Source organism: Prenolepis imparis, unplaced genomic scaffold, assembly GCF_030444845.1.
Source record: "Prenolepis imparis isolate NDT839.2.m4 unplaced genomic scaffold, iyPreImpa1.0 SCAF_1, whole genome shotgun sequence".
Lineage (NCBI taxonomy): Eukaryota > Metazoa > Arthropoda > Insecta > Hymenoptera > Formicidae > Prenolepis > Prenolepis imparis.
Genome location: NW_028141159.1, coordinates 25199150 through 25216688, shown reverse-complemented (window position 1 = coordinate 25216688; position 17539 = coordinate 25199150). Strand labels below are relative to the sequence as shown.

Below are 17539 nucleotides of genomic sequence, written 5' to 3'. Positions count from 1 at the left end.
AAGCAGTGGTATCAACGCAGAGTACTTAAATTGTAATTTGTAATATGGAAGTTATTTACCCATACAATTACTGTTATTGTCTATTTCCTTTATTTCGATAATTTTCACTTCATTGTTTACTATAAAACTAAATGTTGTAGTTTTATATAGATGCAGTTTTATAGTGAGATATCTATACGTATATTGTTACGTTTTTATTTCCTAAAAGTTTTGATTTATTTATTTTACATACGATGATGTTTCCTCATCAATGTTTTTAAAATATGAATTTTTGCATTATTTTTTTCAAGGTTATTTACAAGCGTATAAATAAATATGATTAAGTTGAAGCGTAATTGTTAAGTTAAAGCATATGTAATTATATGTATGCTGTATGATATATAATGTATGCGTGCACTTTTGGAGCAATATATATATATTTTTTTTGCGTTATAATTAATTACAAGTAGAATTAAGAGACAGAAAGAGAGAGAGAGAGAGAGAGAGAGAGAGAGAGAGAGAGAGAGAGAGAGAGAGAGAGAGTGTGTGTGTGTGTGTGTGTGTGTGTGTGTGTGTGTGTGTGTGTGTGTGTGTGTGTGTGTGTGTGTGTGTGTGTGTGTGTGTGTGTGTGTGTGTGTGTGTGTGTGTGTGTGTGTGAGGAAATGATATATAAACTTTTTAAATTCCTGTATGTCTGTAAATTCCGAAGAGACTGAGTCTAAAAGCGATACAAAGCATACACACACGCGCGCACGCCACACACACACACACACACACACACACACACACACACACACACACACACACATACAAGGTGTCACTTAAAGCCGCTCACTAAGTACATATAGTTATTTCTTACGAAAAAAATTAGCCGAAAAGTTGTAAGTAATTTTCTTCTATAATACTTAATAAAGGAGTTAATTGCGTACAATACGGCCAAACAGCGCCGAGCTTTAACTTAATGCACGTGAATCGTGCGGCTAATCATGTGTGCTCACTGCCAGATGCCACTCTTTTAATGAGTGTTATAGACAAAAATTACTTAGAACTTTTCAACTAATTCTTTATTAAAAAATAACGCTAACAATAAGTATTTAGTGGCGATCTTTAAGTGACACCCTGTATATATAATGTTTTGCTTTAAACTACTGTTAATACACATATTTAAACATAAATTTATAAATTCTGTAATCTTAGAATATTATGATCCGTACGCGTATTATGTTCCAAATAGCTAAACAGATTAAATATTAATTATTAATTATTTGCGTTTAAGTTTATCTAAATTCTATTTGTACTGCTTATTAATGAAGCAAGAGAATGTGAGATACGCATTCTGTACGAGAATGTGAGATACGCATTACATACATATGCATATTGAAAGAAATAAAAACTTTTTTAAAAGATATTTAAAACTGTTTAATTTTAATAAACATTATTACCAATATCTTTTATAAAATATATATAGAACATTGTATGGATATCCATGCCAAAATCTAATAAATATCAATTATATATCCAGTAGATATCTATATAAATATCGTCTGAATATTGATGTCGATGGCGCCATCAGGCCTTCCGCCTTCCGTCTCCCGCGTGTATATTACCTTACACGTGCACGTGCGTATATATTCTTGTGAATCTTGTGAACAAGAAAAAGAGTTTAAGAAAGGCAAATTCAAGAATACGGTGATTATATATACATATATTGTGTTATTTAATGTGTATGACAAAAAACTATAAATATGTCCAAAAATAGTGCCTGTTCGAGTAACCAATCTATTCCGGTATGTATTCATCTACATAATAAATTATATTATTATATTACAATCACTTTTATAAAATTTTATTTGTATTTTATCAAAAAAAAATTTTTGTTACACATGATTATTAAATTAATACATAGATTTTAACATAAGTATTATTCTTATAAATGTGTGTTAAATTGTTAGGTTACCCACTATACAAAGAAACGTATCTAATATGTTTCAATAACGTTTCTTTGTAGCATTTCATGTTATACACCAAAGTTAAAATTATATAAAATTATTAATTAATGTATTTACATAATGTATATAGCTTAAATTTTTTTTTACATTTTTCTTTATTTTTTCCTTTTTTTTTAAAGTAAAAAAATATATATACGTAATATATTTTATTATATGTGTACATAAAAAATATGACAAACATCTTTTAGCGCTGGAAAATAAAATCTTTTAAATGCAATATATATTTTTTTAATTGCAGCTTAAGAAATTATTAACGATATAAATAACAAAGCAATAAGATTAAAATATAAATATAATTAAAAAAAATAATACGTAACAGATATATTTCATAATTTAAAATTTTTTTATATACACGCATCACTCTATATACATTATTATTATTTATTATATATCTTACAAAATTACTTTTTTATTTTAAAGTGTTTTATTATTAATAAGTAGAGCATTATAGTGTTATACACTTTTCATATATACATATATTTTTTACGTACAAGAAAGAAAAAAAAAGATCTATCAAAGGTAACAAGCAGACATTTACGTAGAATAGCACATAATGAATTTTGTAAGATCAGAAAACAACAAAATATTAATGAAACACAATCCACTTCTTATGAAACAAGTGAAAATTTCACAATTACTGATGATACAGATAATAATATCGATTTTTTCAATAATATACAGATTTATAATAATATAAGTAACTCGACTAATAAACACATTAATATTGATAAGAATATGTTTCAAACACAAAACAAAATAAGCTTGACAGACAAAATAGCATATTGGACTGTTACTAATAATATATCACATAATTCAGTAAATAAATTATTGGCAATATTGAGATCAGAAAATCTTCCTGTTCCAAAAGATTGCAGAACGTTAGTAAAAACTCCTTTAGTCTCTAATAATAATATTATAGATATGCCACCTGGTGCATATACATACATCTTGGTATCGAGAAAGGTATATTCCATAAAATACATGGGAGTGTAGTAGAAAAAAAATAGACTTTCTTCCATTAACAATAAATATAAAATGGTTTACCATTAAGTAAATCTTCAAAAAGTCAATTTTGGCCGATTTTAATGTCAATTGATATTACAGAATTTGCAGAGCCTTTTATAGTAGGGATTTATCATGGTATGAAAAAGCCAGAATCAGTAACAAACTTTTTAGATGCATTTGTTGAAGAATATTTATTGTTAAAAAAAATGGTATTGTTATAAACAATAAATTAATTAAATTAGAATTAAAGAAAATTATTTGCACCTGCTACAGCATTTGTCCTTGCAATAAAGTCTCATACAGGATATTTTAGTTGTAATAAATGTATGCAAAGAGGCAAATATATAAGGAGCAAAATGACATTCCCAGAACTTCATGCAACTTTACGAACTGATAAAGATTTTATACTACAATTACAACAAGAACATCATAAAGGTAACACTCCTTTAGAAAAAATTGGTATTGGCTTGGTCAGTAATGTACCACTCGACTATATGCATCTTGTATGTCTTGGTATAATGAAATCACTTTTAATGTTTTGGTTGAGAAAAAAAGGGAAAAAATGTATTAGATTAAAAGATAACAAAATAAAAGTAATATCAAAAACTATGAAAATTTTTAGAAAATACATTTCTCAAGAATTTTGTCGTTTACCAAGATCTCTAGAAGACATAGAACATTGGAAAGCGACAGAATTCAGACAATTTTTATTATATACAGGTCCTGTTGCAATGAAAGGAAAATTGTCTAAAATACAGTATAAACATTTTCTGTGTTTACATGTCGCTATCAGAATTTTGTGTTCAGTTAAATGTATTAGTCTCAATAGATATGCCAAATCTTTAATTAGATATTTTATCATAAGATATAAAAAGATATATGGTAGCGAATACATAACGTATAACGTGCATAATCTCCTACATCTTTGTGATGATGTGTTATTATATGGACAACTTGATAATTTTTCCGCGTTTAAATTTGAAAGTTACATGAGTAAAATTAAAAGAAGTATGAAAAATTCACGATATCCTTTACAACAAATATACAATAGAGTTATTGAAGACAGAAAGTTACCTTATGTTGAAAAGACTTCTAATTTTCCATGTTTCCAAGAAGATATTTCTTTAGTATCCAATGAAAATGGAAAAATTTATACCTATTACAGGAAACTTACTTATGAGAATTTTACGATATCATTATGTCAGAGAAATAATTGTGTTCTTTTAAAAAATTCAAGTTATATGTTAATTTCAAACATTTATAAAAATAATAATAACATAAAAATAGTTGGAAAAATTTTGCAAAATGTTTCTAATTTTGTAACAAAGCCTTCATTTAGCTTGGCCATCAAAGTTATTGACATACATGAAATTTCAGAAATATCAACCTATGATATTAAAGACATTCAAGCAAAATGTGTAATCCTACCATTTAATAATAAATTTGTAGTAATTCCAATATTGCATAAAAATTATTAGTTTATTATGATTAATATCTATTGAATGTAAAGTTATTATATAATATGTATGTATTTAATTATTATAAATTAAATTTTTCTATTATGATTTATATTTTTTTTCCTTATAATTTATGATATTTATGACTTATAATACTTAATTATAAATGATATTGAATTATTAAATATATGTAACTTATATATTTTAATACTTTTTCTAAAAATGTATGTAAAGTTATATTTATGTGTATCATAACAATAGTTTTCTGATCTTTCAAAATAATATATGTACTATTATTGTAAAATTGTCCACTTATAAGATTGCCAAGATTAAGTAAGCTTGCAAGCATGTTTCAAAAGAAATATGTATTTTCTACAGCAAGATGCATTATATTCCGTCGTTAAATTTAATGCTAAATTTAACAATAAGGAAGACAACATATTCTGCCATTCCAACCATTTGGTTAAAAGATAATAAGTACACTTATTGGCCAAAACAAAATGTACGTAACTGCATTATAAAACGAAAACCACCACGTAATGATTGGACCCTTTATCCAGTTACTATTATTGCCAAATATGGTATGTATATTTGATCATATTTATGTATTGAAAATATTAATCAAACTTTTACGCGCGCGCGTGCATACAAATAAAATTGTATTTGCAATTAAAAAACATTTTATGAATAATTATATAAAAAATAATAAATGTTTTTTAAAAAATTGACTATATATTATTTTAGATTTATATGAACATGCTTTGAAAAAGGAAAAAAGATTGATGGATAACAAAGATACAACAGAGTCAGAAAATAACTTAGGCCGCGGACTTAGGCAGAAAAAACCTTCACAATGTTTTGCAGAAGAAAATGGTAATTTTTATTGTGGAAAAATTTGTTGTCTTTATTATTACTATTTTTAATTACTTATTGTTAGGTCAAGTTATTTTTATATTAATGTGGATAAATTATATCTCTATATAATTTTATAGATAATTCAAGTAATTCAAGTAAGACTACTGATGATGAACAAGAAAACAGTGATGACTCGATTCCTGATATGGATAAAACTTTACATGATCAATGTATGATATATTACAATAATAGATTTTACTATTATAAACTTTTTTAAATATAAAACATGTGTGTGCATATATCTGTATAAAAAAAATTTATTTATTACTAATATATTTATACTGTTTGTACACACATTTGTAAGATATAATTTTTTTTTATTATATTTTTCAGATGATACCAATCAAAATGTCCGTGAGAAGAATCATTTAGATATCTTACATACTGATAACATTCCTGTTATCATAGACGAAACAGGAAACAATACTATTCCTGTTGTCGTAAACGAAATAGGAAACAATAATATTCATCTTTTAGATAATCATAGTAAGTTTTATTTTTATATTCTTATATGTTAATATTTTAACAAACTTTTCTAAAAAAATATTTTATGTAAAATTATTTAAAAAATTGTGCATAAAAATATTTATATAAAAATAATATGTAATTTTTATTATTACAAGATTATCATATTGATACAAAATATATATATGTATTAATTATTTTATTAATGTTAAAATTATAATGTATAGAAGAGATGAAGGATACTGAATATTAATATAATAAATATATTTTATTTTAGTTAATGAAACTCTTAGTTCAATATTACGATATGTTGTGGAAATAAAAATTATATGTAAACGATTAGACGATCGCTTACATATTTTGGAAAATGTTAATCACATTACAAATAATACTCATCATAATATTGACATGCTTCCACACTTACCAATGAATGAAATTGAGGATATTAATAATTTTGAAGTCATATTAGCGTCAGAAGAGGCACAATCACAGTTGGTATGGATAAATATTTACTATCTATAATTACTTTAATGTTATTTATAAATATAAAAAAGTATTTGAAAGATGTAAATCAGATATCATTCCAGATATATGTATCTCTATTATACACACACATACACACACACACACGCACGCACGCACGCATATATCCTGTTACAAAATAAATAAAATTAATTGGATATATAAAATTTATATTAATTTACATGTAAAATAATATCTGATAAAACATCTTAGATATCTTTTACTGTATAAATAGAAATAAATATACGTAGTTTATAAAAAATTTTGTTGCAGATCAGTATGCTAGTCATGATTGGTGGTGTTACAACAAAAGATGCACTAAAAAGAGCGTTACAAAAATTATTTTCAAATAATCTTGCTTCCCAATGCTCTTGGACCGGAGCTAAAGACAATTTTAAGTTGAAAGACTTAAAAATTATTATTTGTATAAAAAGTAAGTATAACAAATATATATATATATATAACTTTATTCAGAAAGGTCTATAAACATCTTGAAATCTAAAAAACAATGCGTCTTTAATAATAAGTCTTAATTTCTTAGTGCCATCTTCTAAAGACATATCTAATACATATATTTGTTATATCTTTTATTTTTCAAATTTATATTATTTAATTCTTTGAATAAATAATATGAAAGTAAAGTTTAAAATCTTATATTATATATATTTCAGCTGCCATTCAGAAAACTTGTCCTACTACTACGGAAGCGGAATTTGAAGAGATCTTAAAAACCTGGTTCAGACAAGCAAGTTTACGATTAACCCGCGAAAAAGCGAAAAATGAGACGCAAAACTAAAACACAAACGCGTATACATCAATTATATAAATATATTTTTGTTCTAATTTCCAAAGACAAAATTGTGATGTGATATATTATATATTTGTTTTTTTCTTTACGATATTGTTTATTTAGTTTCTTTATTTAGTTTATTTAGTTTTCTTTACGATATTGTTTATTTAGTTTCATTTATAAAACAATATATATTTGCATTATATAAATAATATATATTTGCATTAATATTTGCAATATACATATATCATATGTTGATCTATCTCTAGACTTATGAGTTATATATACATATATAATGTCAGTTCTACTTTAAGAAATTTTGTATTCATAATAAATAAAATAAAAGATTATTAAATAAAAAATGTCTTAATGTTATATCTATGTTACCGCTATATATAAATTATTACAGGAACATAACATAGCAATATTTAAATATCATTTCTTAAATATGTTTATGACACTATCCTAAAAAATGTCACAGAAACATTTTTTAAGATAGTGTCATAAACATTTCATATTAAGGTGTCTGAATGCGGACATTAACTGTTTATGCAATGTTTCTAAAATGTTTCTGCATGCATCTCCGAAACATTTCATGTTACAAAGAAACGTTATTGAAACATATTAGATACTTTTCTTTGTATAGTGGGTATTCATTAATCAATTGCTATACGTTCGACAAACTCGTCGTACGACAAATGTAATATCATCCTAATAGCGAATGAAAAGATAACTTCGGTCAGTTCCTCTCGTGACGCCGATTGATCGAGTTTTTCAGGATTGTGTGTGATCAGTGATATGTATACTAATTAAATAGCGGTCTATATATGTATAGGCTATAGGTTAATAATAGGGCACTATGTCTATGGTTATAAATTATATATCCGTTTAAATAAAAATATAAAGATAAATATGGATATAAATATATGGATATAAAATATTTGATAAAAGAAAATTCAAAGAAATCGCTGAAGTATTTTCCCTCTATTTAGAGAGATTAATAGTATTAATTAAATTTTATATAATCAAATTTTATATAAGCAAATTTGTAGCAAGAACAGAGCAAAGCTTGTCGTTACAGTGCGGATCGTAATTAATAATGAATTAATGAGCTCATTAAAAGGATTTTAATTAATAATAATTAAATTTTATATAAATAAATAAATAAATATAAAAATAATTAAAATTTTATATATTTTTTATTAATATAAATAATAAAATATAAAGAAATTTTAATTATTTTCATTTAATTATTTATATAAAATTTAATTAATACTATTAATTAAAATCCTTTTAATGAGCTCATTAATTATCATTATTAATTACAATCCGCACTGTTACAAGCCTATTTGCTCTGTTCTTGCTACAAATTTACTATTATGTCATGCACGCCAAGGTTTGCTTTGTTATTTGCGTGAATTTTGCGTCTCATCGTGCCAGATCAAACCTTGCCCTGTTCTTGCCACAAATTCGCTATCACATCGTCAGTGTTTGCTGTTATCTAGATAAAATTATATAGATGATCATCTAGATGAAATTTTGACGTTATCTTATATTTATATAGATAATAAAAATATGTATTATCTATATCTTCATCTTAGATAAAAGAAAGTGTTATCTTTACTAAATTATCTGGGATAACGTTCAGATAATTTAGTTTAGGGCCATAGCACAAAAATCCGTATATAAAAGTGTCGTCAAAAATGAGAGGAATAGGACGTGAAGACGGCCAATCTCTATCATCCTCTATTCGACGCTGTGAAGAAAGAGAGAGAAAAATTGGCTGTCTCTCTCTCTCACTCTTTCTCTTCACGTTGTTCTATCTCCTTCATTTTTGCTAATCACATTTAGTTTAGTACACTATTTAAATACGGATGGCGCAGTAGACAATGCTTTGTGGCGACTTCTGCCACTCGACTCTAAGGCCGGTATTCATAGTCGGTTCTTATATTTAAGAATGTCTTAAGTACAATCTTAAGATGTGATTAGCCAATCACAGAGCCGTATTTGCATCTTAAGACATTACTTAAGACGGTCTTGAAATAAGAACGGACTATGAATACCGGCCTAAGTCCCTAGCGTGCGAACCAATCGGCAAGCGATTGCCGATACTTGCGCGCGTCTCTTTATAGCTCGTCGGCGCCTGCGCGCGTCTATAACTCTCTCGCGAGTGTTTCGCGTGCGGATCGTTTCCGCCTTCCAGAGAAGGCATGTGCTTTCCTCTCACGCGTGCGAACCATCGTATTAGGGTATGAGCACAATGCGACAAGGCGCAGGTACAATGGAGATTCGTAAGCTTAACTGTAAGACCTAACCGTAAGAAATCGCCTCCTATCGTTTACAATGGCAGCCTATAGTCGTAACGTAACTTAACGTAACGAACCGTAATTCTGTAACGTGAGTTTATGTTTATGTTGATTCTAACCTCTGTTATTTTAACTTTTACACAGTGCAGAAATTTCACTGTTTACTGATGGATATTCAGCGTATTAAAAAAATAACTCTTGTGGCTGTTAATTTGGCTACAATAATTCTGCAATTATTGCGGAAAAAAAATAAACAGTTTTCAAAAAGAAGATATTGGGTTCGACCAATGTTATTACAGCGGAAGCAAAAAGGTCATTTTTATACTCTCTTCCAATTTATTAAAAACAATGACGACGAGCAGTTTTTCAAGTTTACTAGAATGACTGTTCCACAATTTAAAAGACTATTAGAATTAGTGCAAGAATCTCTAGTAAAAAGAAGTATTCGAGAGCCTCTGTCACCAGAACATCGATTATGTATTACTTTGTAGTAAGTATATTTTGTAATACTTTCAATAATTAAATAATGTACGTATGTCTTTTTTGAACTGTCATAACATGAATATTTTATTTCGTAGTTATCTTGCTCATGGATGCAGTATGCAAACTGTTGCATGGAACTTTTACGTCTCAAAATCAACTGTGAGCAAAGTTATCCGTGAAACTTGCAAGATTATATGGGACAAGTTATCGCCTATATATTTGCCAAAACCTACTATGAATGACTTAAAAAGATACTCTCAAGATTTCCAAGAACTATGGAATATGCCGAATTGTTTCGGCGCGATTGATGGAAAGCACATCGTTGTACAAGCTCCTAATAATACTGGAACCAGTTTCTTCAATTATAAAAAAACGTTTAGTATCGTATTAATGGCAGTTTGTGACGCTAAGTACACTTTTACTCTGGTTGATGTCGGTGCTTTTGGTTCCCAAAGTGACGGAGGAGTTTTCAAAGAATCGGCTTGTGGAATAGCTCTCGATAACAACGAAATGGAAATACCAGACGACAATTGCTTACCAGAAACTGATACAAAGTTTCCATATTATATGGTTGCAGATGAAGCGTTTCCTTTAAAGAGCTACATTATGCGACTGGCAGTGAATATCGGAACGCAGCCAATATCTATTTTACGTGATGAATTAATGTGATTCACAGGTTCCATCAGCGATGGTGGTGTATGGGCAAATACAGATTTTGCACAAGATTTGCAGAATGGAGTCATTGATCTGCCCACTTCAAGACCACTGCCTGAGAGAAATATACCTTTTCCATTTATGTTTGTGGCAGATGAGGCATTTCCTCTAACTACGTATCTGATGCGTCCATATCCACGTAAAACTAAAGGTCAATTGACAAATGATATGCGTATTTTTAATTATAGATTATCTCGTTGTCGCCGAACAATTGAAAATACTTTTGGCATTCTCACGGCACGTTGGCAAATCCTACAGAAGGCTCTTTGTATGTCTATAGAGAATTCTGAGATGTTATTTAAAACACTAGTATGCCTTCACAATTTCATAATGATGAGTGAGGAAGAATTGCCTGTGCATAACAGACGTTATTGTCCACCGGATTATGTTGATCGCGAAGAAAATTACATTATAAAAGAAGGACGTTGGAGACAGCAACATTCAGCCTACTTTCAGGATTTGGGTAGAGTAGGGGCAAATCGAGCCGGAGCTGTCCCAAAAGGTTTAAGAAATTATTTGCGAGATTATTTTGTTTCTCCTATTGGAGAATCTCAGGCACCTTGGCAATATGAAGCTGCTCTCGGAGCTGTACGAATTAATCCACCTGCTATTAATCACTAATTTAGATGCTTTATTTTATTAAAGATTTTTTTATGTTTTATTAAGCTTTATTAATTAATATAAGTAATATATAAAAATAACATAAGACTGATTTGTTTGTTATACAGGTTGCACTGTTCATTATATAGATTGGTAATATATAGAAATAACATAAGACTGATTAGGTTGCGTTGTTTTATTAAATGTTATTTATATTCTGTGCATATTTTAATTTTTTACATTAATAAACCACACTTTTCATAATATTGCATTCCCTTTATTTATTTAAAAATAATTTTATATATAATAATATATTATATAATTAATAATTATATAATCTTATATATCTTCTCTTTGTAACAAGTTTAAAAAAAACACTTAAATCTGCAACATAAATATATAAACCTATTTCTGCAATATAAATAAACCTCTATTTCTGCAACATAAATATATAAACCTATTTCTGCAATATAAATAAATCTTTATTTCTGCAACATAAATTTCTATTTCTAAATCTGCAAAAATAATTTTCAGAAAATAAAACTAATATATAATAAAAAAAATATAATACATAACATTAAACTTATCTCTACTATCTCACTCATCAATTTTTACATATTTTTCATTTATGTAATGCAGAATATCCAACATGCATTGAAATTTCTTTGCCTCCTTTACTTTTGTTAGTGCCACTTGGATTGCTCCTAAGATGGGATCTAGGGTTGCTGCAGGAGCAGGTGCTGGATTTTGTTTTGCAATCAATGCCTGTGAAACTTGCACAGCCAGATTATTTAATCCTTCAGATTGTTTAATGTATGTGTCTGTGAGATCATCATTCATTTTCCTTTTCTTCTTATTAAAATTGTCAGGTACAGGAACTGTCTTCGCTGTAGCTTTATTCATTGTTTGCAGGATTTTTTGTGCAGTTTCCTCTCTTGCTGACACTGGTTCAATTTGTGTTATAGATGAAGATAGTGTTTGGCATTGAAACTGTGCTTGCGTTTGCTGAGCTGACGCCTGAAGTGATATTCCTGGAGACTCAAAAGTGGTAGACTCAGATGTCGTGTCATTACCTAAAAATAAATAAATTTCACTGTTACATATATATATATATATATATATATATATATAACACATTTGTAAAATCATTCAGCATATGATGCAATACATACTGGATAGTGATGATTCATAGAGCTGCGATGATATCCAGTTGGTGCTAGGAATTTGTATAGGTGTAATGATACGATTAGTTACAGGCGTCTTAACATTTTGTGATGGTACAACTACTTTAAATAGAGTAGGAGATGAGATGGCTATTTCATTTGATGCAGGTATAGCATTTTTGACATAGTTACTAGAAGTTCTGTAACACATACAATATTACTTTTATAATATTATAATCATTGTAAATACATAATATTGATTTTTTAATATTATTTTAATTAAGTGGTCAACATACTTCCGAGGTATGATAACTTCACGCAGGAAACTATCGCATAATTCATACAATTCCCATTCAGGAACATATATAGGCTCGGCACCTTGTCCAGATTTTCCTTTCAATGACATAATTACTTTACGCCGCTCCTTTCCATATCTTTGTCGAATTTTGTAAAATTCCTTCTCACCATCTGAATCTGCAAAATGCAAATAGGAAACATTAATCATATTTTTAACTGTACATTCTTACAAGTACCTCATACATAACCTCAACTCCCGCTAAATAGATACAGTATATTTTAGATATATGCAAATTTACTTATCAGAAATATTTTTTAGCACTTCACTCACAGAGGCCCAGGCAAGTTCTTTATTTACATTTTTATATTCCTTTTGTTTTTTGTCCCACAATACAGGGTTAGCTTTCACAATAGCAATAAGTTCTTTTTGATACGTTATTGTATCATTTTCAATGTTTTCTTTATTTTCTTTATTTTCTTCATATTCATAGCCATAGTCATCAACGCCTTCCACATAATATTCATTATCCATTTTATAAAAATATATGAAAACACGAATCGCGCAAATAAATCGTTCATGTATCTGTACTGTCAGCACCACGAACAGTCACCACTGTCAGCACATCGACACTCGACACTGATTGACACAATTAAATTTTCGCGCCTCAACACTCATTGACAGTAAGAAGTAGGAGTACGAAATGGGAATTGCCCATTTCGTTACTCCCAGTCTTACATCACTTAAAACAGTATACTCTCTACTCTTACAACTTTGTTACTGCCATTGTAGACGAGCCTTTAAATTATAATAGCATACTGCAAGACATGTACACTGTGGAAAAAAAAGTTGTTACAGAAGAATGAAATTTGGAAGGAGGATCACGCTGATAAATGCGACTCAAATCATAGCGGCACCGCAGGTGAAATGGAATCTGATGCCATCGTCGAAATGTTTAAGAGAGCTGAAAACTTACACAAAGCAAAATATGTAAATTACATAGGCGATGGTGATTCAACAACTTATAACAAAATTGTACAGTTTATTTCGCATAATGTTAACAAAAAAAGAATGTGTAAATCACATACAAAAACACATGGGTTCTAGATTGCGTAACTGCAAAGAGGCCTCGGCGGAAAAGGTAAATCAACTGGGAAACTAATTGAAGAATTGAATACATATTATGGCCTTGCAATACGTCGCAATAGTAACTCTATACAAGATATGAAAAAGGCTATTTGGGCCTAATTATGTTTTTTCATAAGCTTCTTTTTTCAACATTCCATATAGATGTCTCAACACTCTCAGAACGATTTGGTCGTTTACTTAAGGGAACAAATACAAAATTGACATAGGTATACGGGATTTAATAAATTAAATCGGTTCATCAAAGTATACAAAGACACGTTACATAGCTACTTCCATAAAAATGTCGTGTACAAAATATCGTGTACCGATTGTGACGCATCCTCTGTTGAACAAACTAAAGATTTTAAAAGATTTTTAAAAACCAAATTAAGTGAGCACCGAAATCATAAACACAAATACACATACGATACAGCAATGAGTGATTACTGATCACAGATTGCTTAATCAAGATTTTGTTAACCGGGATATTGTTGAGATATTGGATGAGGAACTCAATTTATAGGAAAGACTATTGTCAGAAATGTTTTATATTAAACGACAAAAAACAGTATTAATTTATATATATTAATTTATATATATATATATATATATATATATATACAATAGTGAAACGGAATGTCTAGACCATATTTATGTCCCTATTACCAAAAGTTTACCAAAAATATAATAATGTTCGGTCACAAGGTTCCCCCCCACCCAATGTTTATTTAATGACAAACATCTAACTTGTTATATAATGTCAAAGTTATATTTTGAATTACTCGCGATGGATATTTTGACAAGTGCGGATCGGTCGCGTGCTCCCTCGTATGCCTTTGCGCTCTCTCGATGAGTACCTCTCGAGAATTAAGTTCACTCTTTTGTCTATCTCAGTTTTAGTTTTTTAACACTTGTTTTTATAGTGATTTGTGGTGCACATACGACACACATCCATTCTCTATACGGCTGTAACCGATCAGAGGCGCCCCGCAGAGAGAATGGTGTTTGGTGTTTCGTGGGATACCGCGTATTTCGGTCACACGATTGACACTTGCTAATTATTGTATGTATCTGTTTCATGTAGTCACTGAGAATGACCCGAAGAGGGGTCGAAACGTTTGGTTTTTGAATTAATAAAATCTTTCTTGTGTTTAAGACAAATGTTTATTGTTCGCGCTTTGACCCGTATCCGCTCTCTATAGCCGGTTTTTATTTTTATATTTTAACGTTATTAGAATTTGTTTACTAATTTTTCTTTCATAAAATTTCTACCGAAAAAATTCTTCAGCATCAAAATTGTGCGAAGACTCTTGATGCTCGTGACAGCAAGCAAAAGCAAAAGGGATATTGTCTGAATACAAGCAGTATTTTTAATCAAAATAATAACGAAAGTTTCAACGCTATTATCATTTGGAAGTTTGCGCCGAAGACATCGTTTAATGGCTTTTTTACAATAAAAACTGCTGCTAACATTGCCACAATATTATTTAATGATGGACATACAAGATACAAGTCTGATGAATCTTCTGGAGATATTAGGCGTGAGGATAGGCGAAACTTTCCCCATGTTCCGATATTACTGCCAGTACTAAAAATATATAATATACGTAACGTAAACTATAGATTTTCAGTACGGGCAGTAATATCGGAGCATGCTCTTTGTATCAATATTGTATAATGGACACGTACCATTATGGCCGAGCGTCACGCGTGAGAAAACACGCACGAGGAGCGTTTGCAAGCTAAATGAAGTAAAAACAACAATGCCAACGAAAACTCGAATGCTGAAAGGCTGCTATATGGTTCAGGAATAGCTGATTAGAAATAAGTTAATTAATTTTTTATTTTTGAATGAATGTGTGACTATTGAAACTTTAAACGCACTTTTCTCAAAAAGGACTTTTTTAACCGCATTCACAATAGATCTAAAAAATTCTGCATCCGATTACTATAATTAAGGTCGCAATAATATAAATTTGTTCACAAAATCCATCTCTTTTACCCGATGTAGGATTTTTTTATTACTCCCTTTTAATTTTTTTATCAATGAAAGGGCTTTATTTTTTCGTCTATTTTTTTCAAAGGTTTGCCATTTTGTCATTTTTTCATAATTTTATTTTTTTTCTACGTCAGGTAATAGTCGTTGGTATATAGTTCATAAATATTTTGGATTTTTATTTCAGATGAACTGTATGGCTGAAATGTTGTCAACGCGACCACCAACTTTTTTTTGGAACGCTGACTTTCGAGCTCTGGACAGTGAATATATGGGCTCCAAATTAATTAGAAAAGATTATTTCTATTTTTTAAATACATTTAATAAAATATTCAGAAAGTCACAAAAAGATTCGTTGTACAGTTTCTTTGAAAAAAATTTCTAAAAACACCTTTACTTTTTGAGTGGTTACCCTGGTGTACCCTTTTTAATAGTGAGAAAATATTTTTTATTTCTTATTTGTTGTAATTAATAACCATCGATAATTTTTTTTTATTATTTATTGAATTATTAATCAATAATTTATATAGATTTATATAGACTATATAGATTTGTAACTTTAATATAGTGAGAAAATATTATTTCTCATTTGCTTGTATTACTTTAAAGGCGCTCTTTCACACAATTATGTTATTATCATAGCATCATTATATTGCATTACTATAGCAAAGTTTTCTTCCTTTATTACGATTACGTATTTACCTTATCTATAATAGCCGTTTGAATATAAATTGTATCCAGGAAATCATGCCTGAAGGCCATCGCATTTTCGATATTTCTTTTATAAAATAAAATCTACAGAATATTTAATAATTATGCGCGAGGAATAGAGTGCAATTTAAAGATTGGAAACTCATAAAATCTCGTCAGCGTGAGTTAATGACTCAATTCTTCAAATTCCAAATGTGCAATTATGAAGCCAACATCTGATCAGGAGTGGAATTACGTGCACAATCGAATTCGATCAGTCGACTTCTAATGCGTTTCTGCTCTACAGTTTTCTTAGTTCATGCTTATTTATCATTGGATTTTTGACAAGAAAACTGTAGAGCAGAAACGCATTAGAAGTCGACTGATCGAATTCGATTGTGCACATAATTCCACTCCTAAACCTACAGAGCCGAAAACATTAAATATTAATAAGGCTGCTGTAACAGGAACTATTAAGGCCTGTGTCCACGATACTAGAAATCGGTCCGAGTTCTCGATTCAAGTTCTCGAATAGAAATAGTTATACTTTGACGACTCTAGATGGCTTATAGTCGAATATGTAAAAAAATAAAGAAAAAATTATTAAAAGTTATAAAAATTACATTTCTATTATCCAATGTCACGTTCACCAACATTTATTAGCTATTTATAAAGTAATAATGTTGACAATAAGAAATTAAATTGATATAAACCTAGCAACTAGTATGGAAAAATGGGGCGCGACGCATTTTTTCATCCGAGCTTTCTATTCAAGTTCGGTGTGTCCACGATCCGAGTTTTAGTAACTTTTTCTCGGTCCGAGAACTCGGACCGAATTCTCGGATCGTGGACACAGGATTTTACAGTTGTAATTGGTTTTATCCTTCTGGAAGAGAGCTATGTGCAGCCATGAATATTCCATGCATGTCCGATAAACTTATATTAAATATCGAAAAAATTTAATCAATGGTTTTAAGAAAACAACCGTGGAAAATATAAAAATGACTAGCAAAGTTGAAAAG

General features: G+C 29.2%; 1 protein-coding gene, 1 long non-coding RNA gene and 1 pseudogene across 12 annotated transcripts in view; 2 read left to right on the top strand and 1 right to left on the bottom strand.

The window, feature by feature from the left end:
• Window positions 1-17539, top strand: part of LOC145937748 (uncharacterized) — a 412856-nt gene that overhangs the window by 69135 nt on the left and 326182 nt on the right. The gene's annotated exons all lie outside the window — the stretch shown is intronic.
• On the top strand, window positions 9305-11501 carry LOC145937615 (uncharacterized; annotated as a pseudogene). The gene is made up of 3 exons (XR_014425589.1): window positions 9305-9418; window positions 9593-9938; window positions 10027-11501. The product of XR_014425589.1 is annotated as an uncharacterized LOC145937615 (transcript).
• LOC145937598 (uncharacterized) lies at window positions 11607-13546 on the bottom strand. 3 transcript variants are annotated; one of them, XM_083040758.1, is made up of 4 exons: window positions 13037-13546; window positions 12705-12882; window positions 12418-12608; window positions 11608-12318 (listed from the first exon to the last, which is right to left on the bottom strand). In XM_083040758.1, the coding sequence occupies exons 2-4, from the start codon at window positions 12812-12814 to the stop codon at window positions 11843-11845; spliced, it is 777 nt and encodes a 258-aa protein (XP_082896884.1). In that variant the 5' UTR covers window positions 12815-12882; window positions 13037-13546; the 3' UTR covers window positions 11608-11842. The 3 variants fall into 3 exon arrangements, with proteins under 3 accessions (XP_082896893.1, XP_082896884.1, XP_082896876.1); XM_083040767.1 differs by having other exon boundaries at window positions 11607-12318; window positions 12418-12628; window positions 12705-13546; XM_083040750.1 differs by having other exon boundaries at window positions 12705-13546.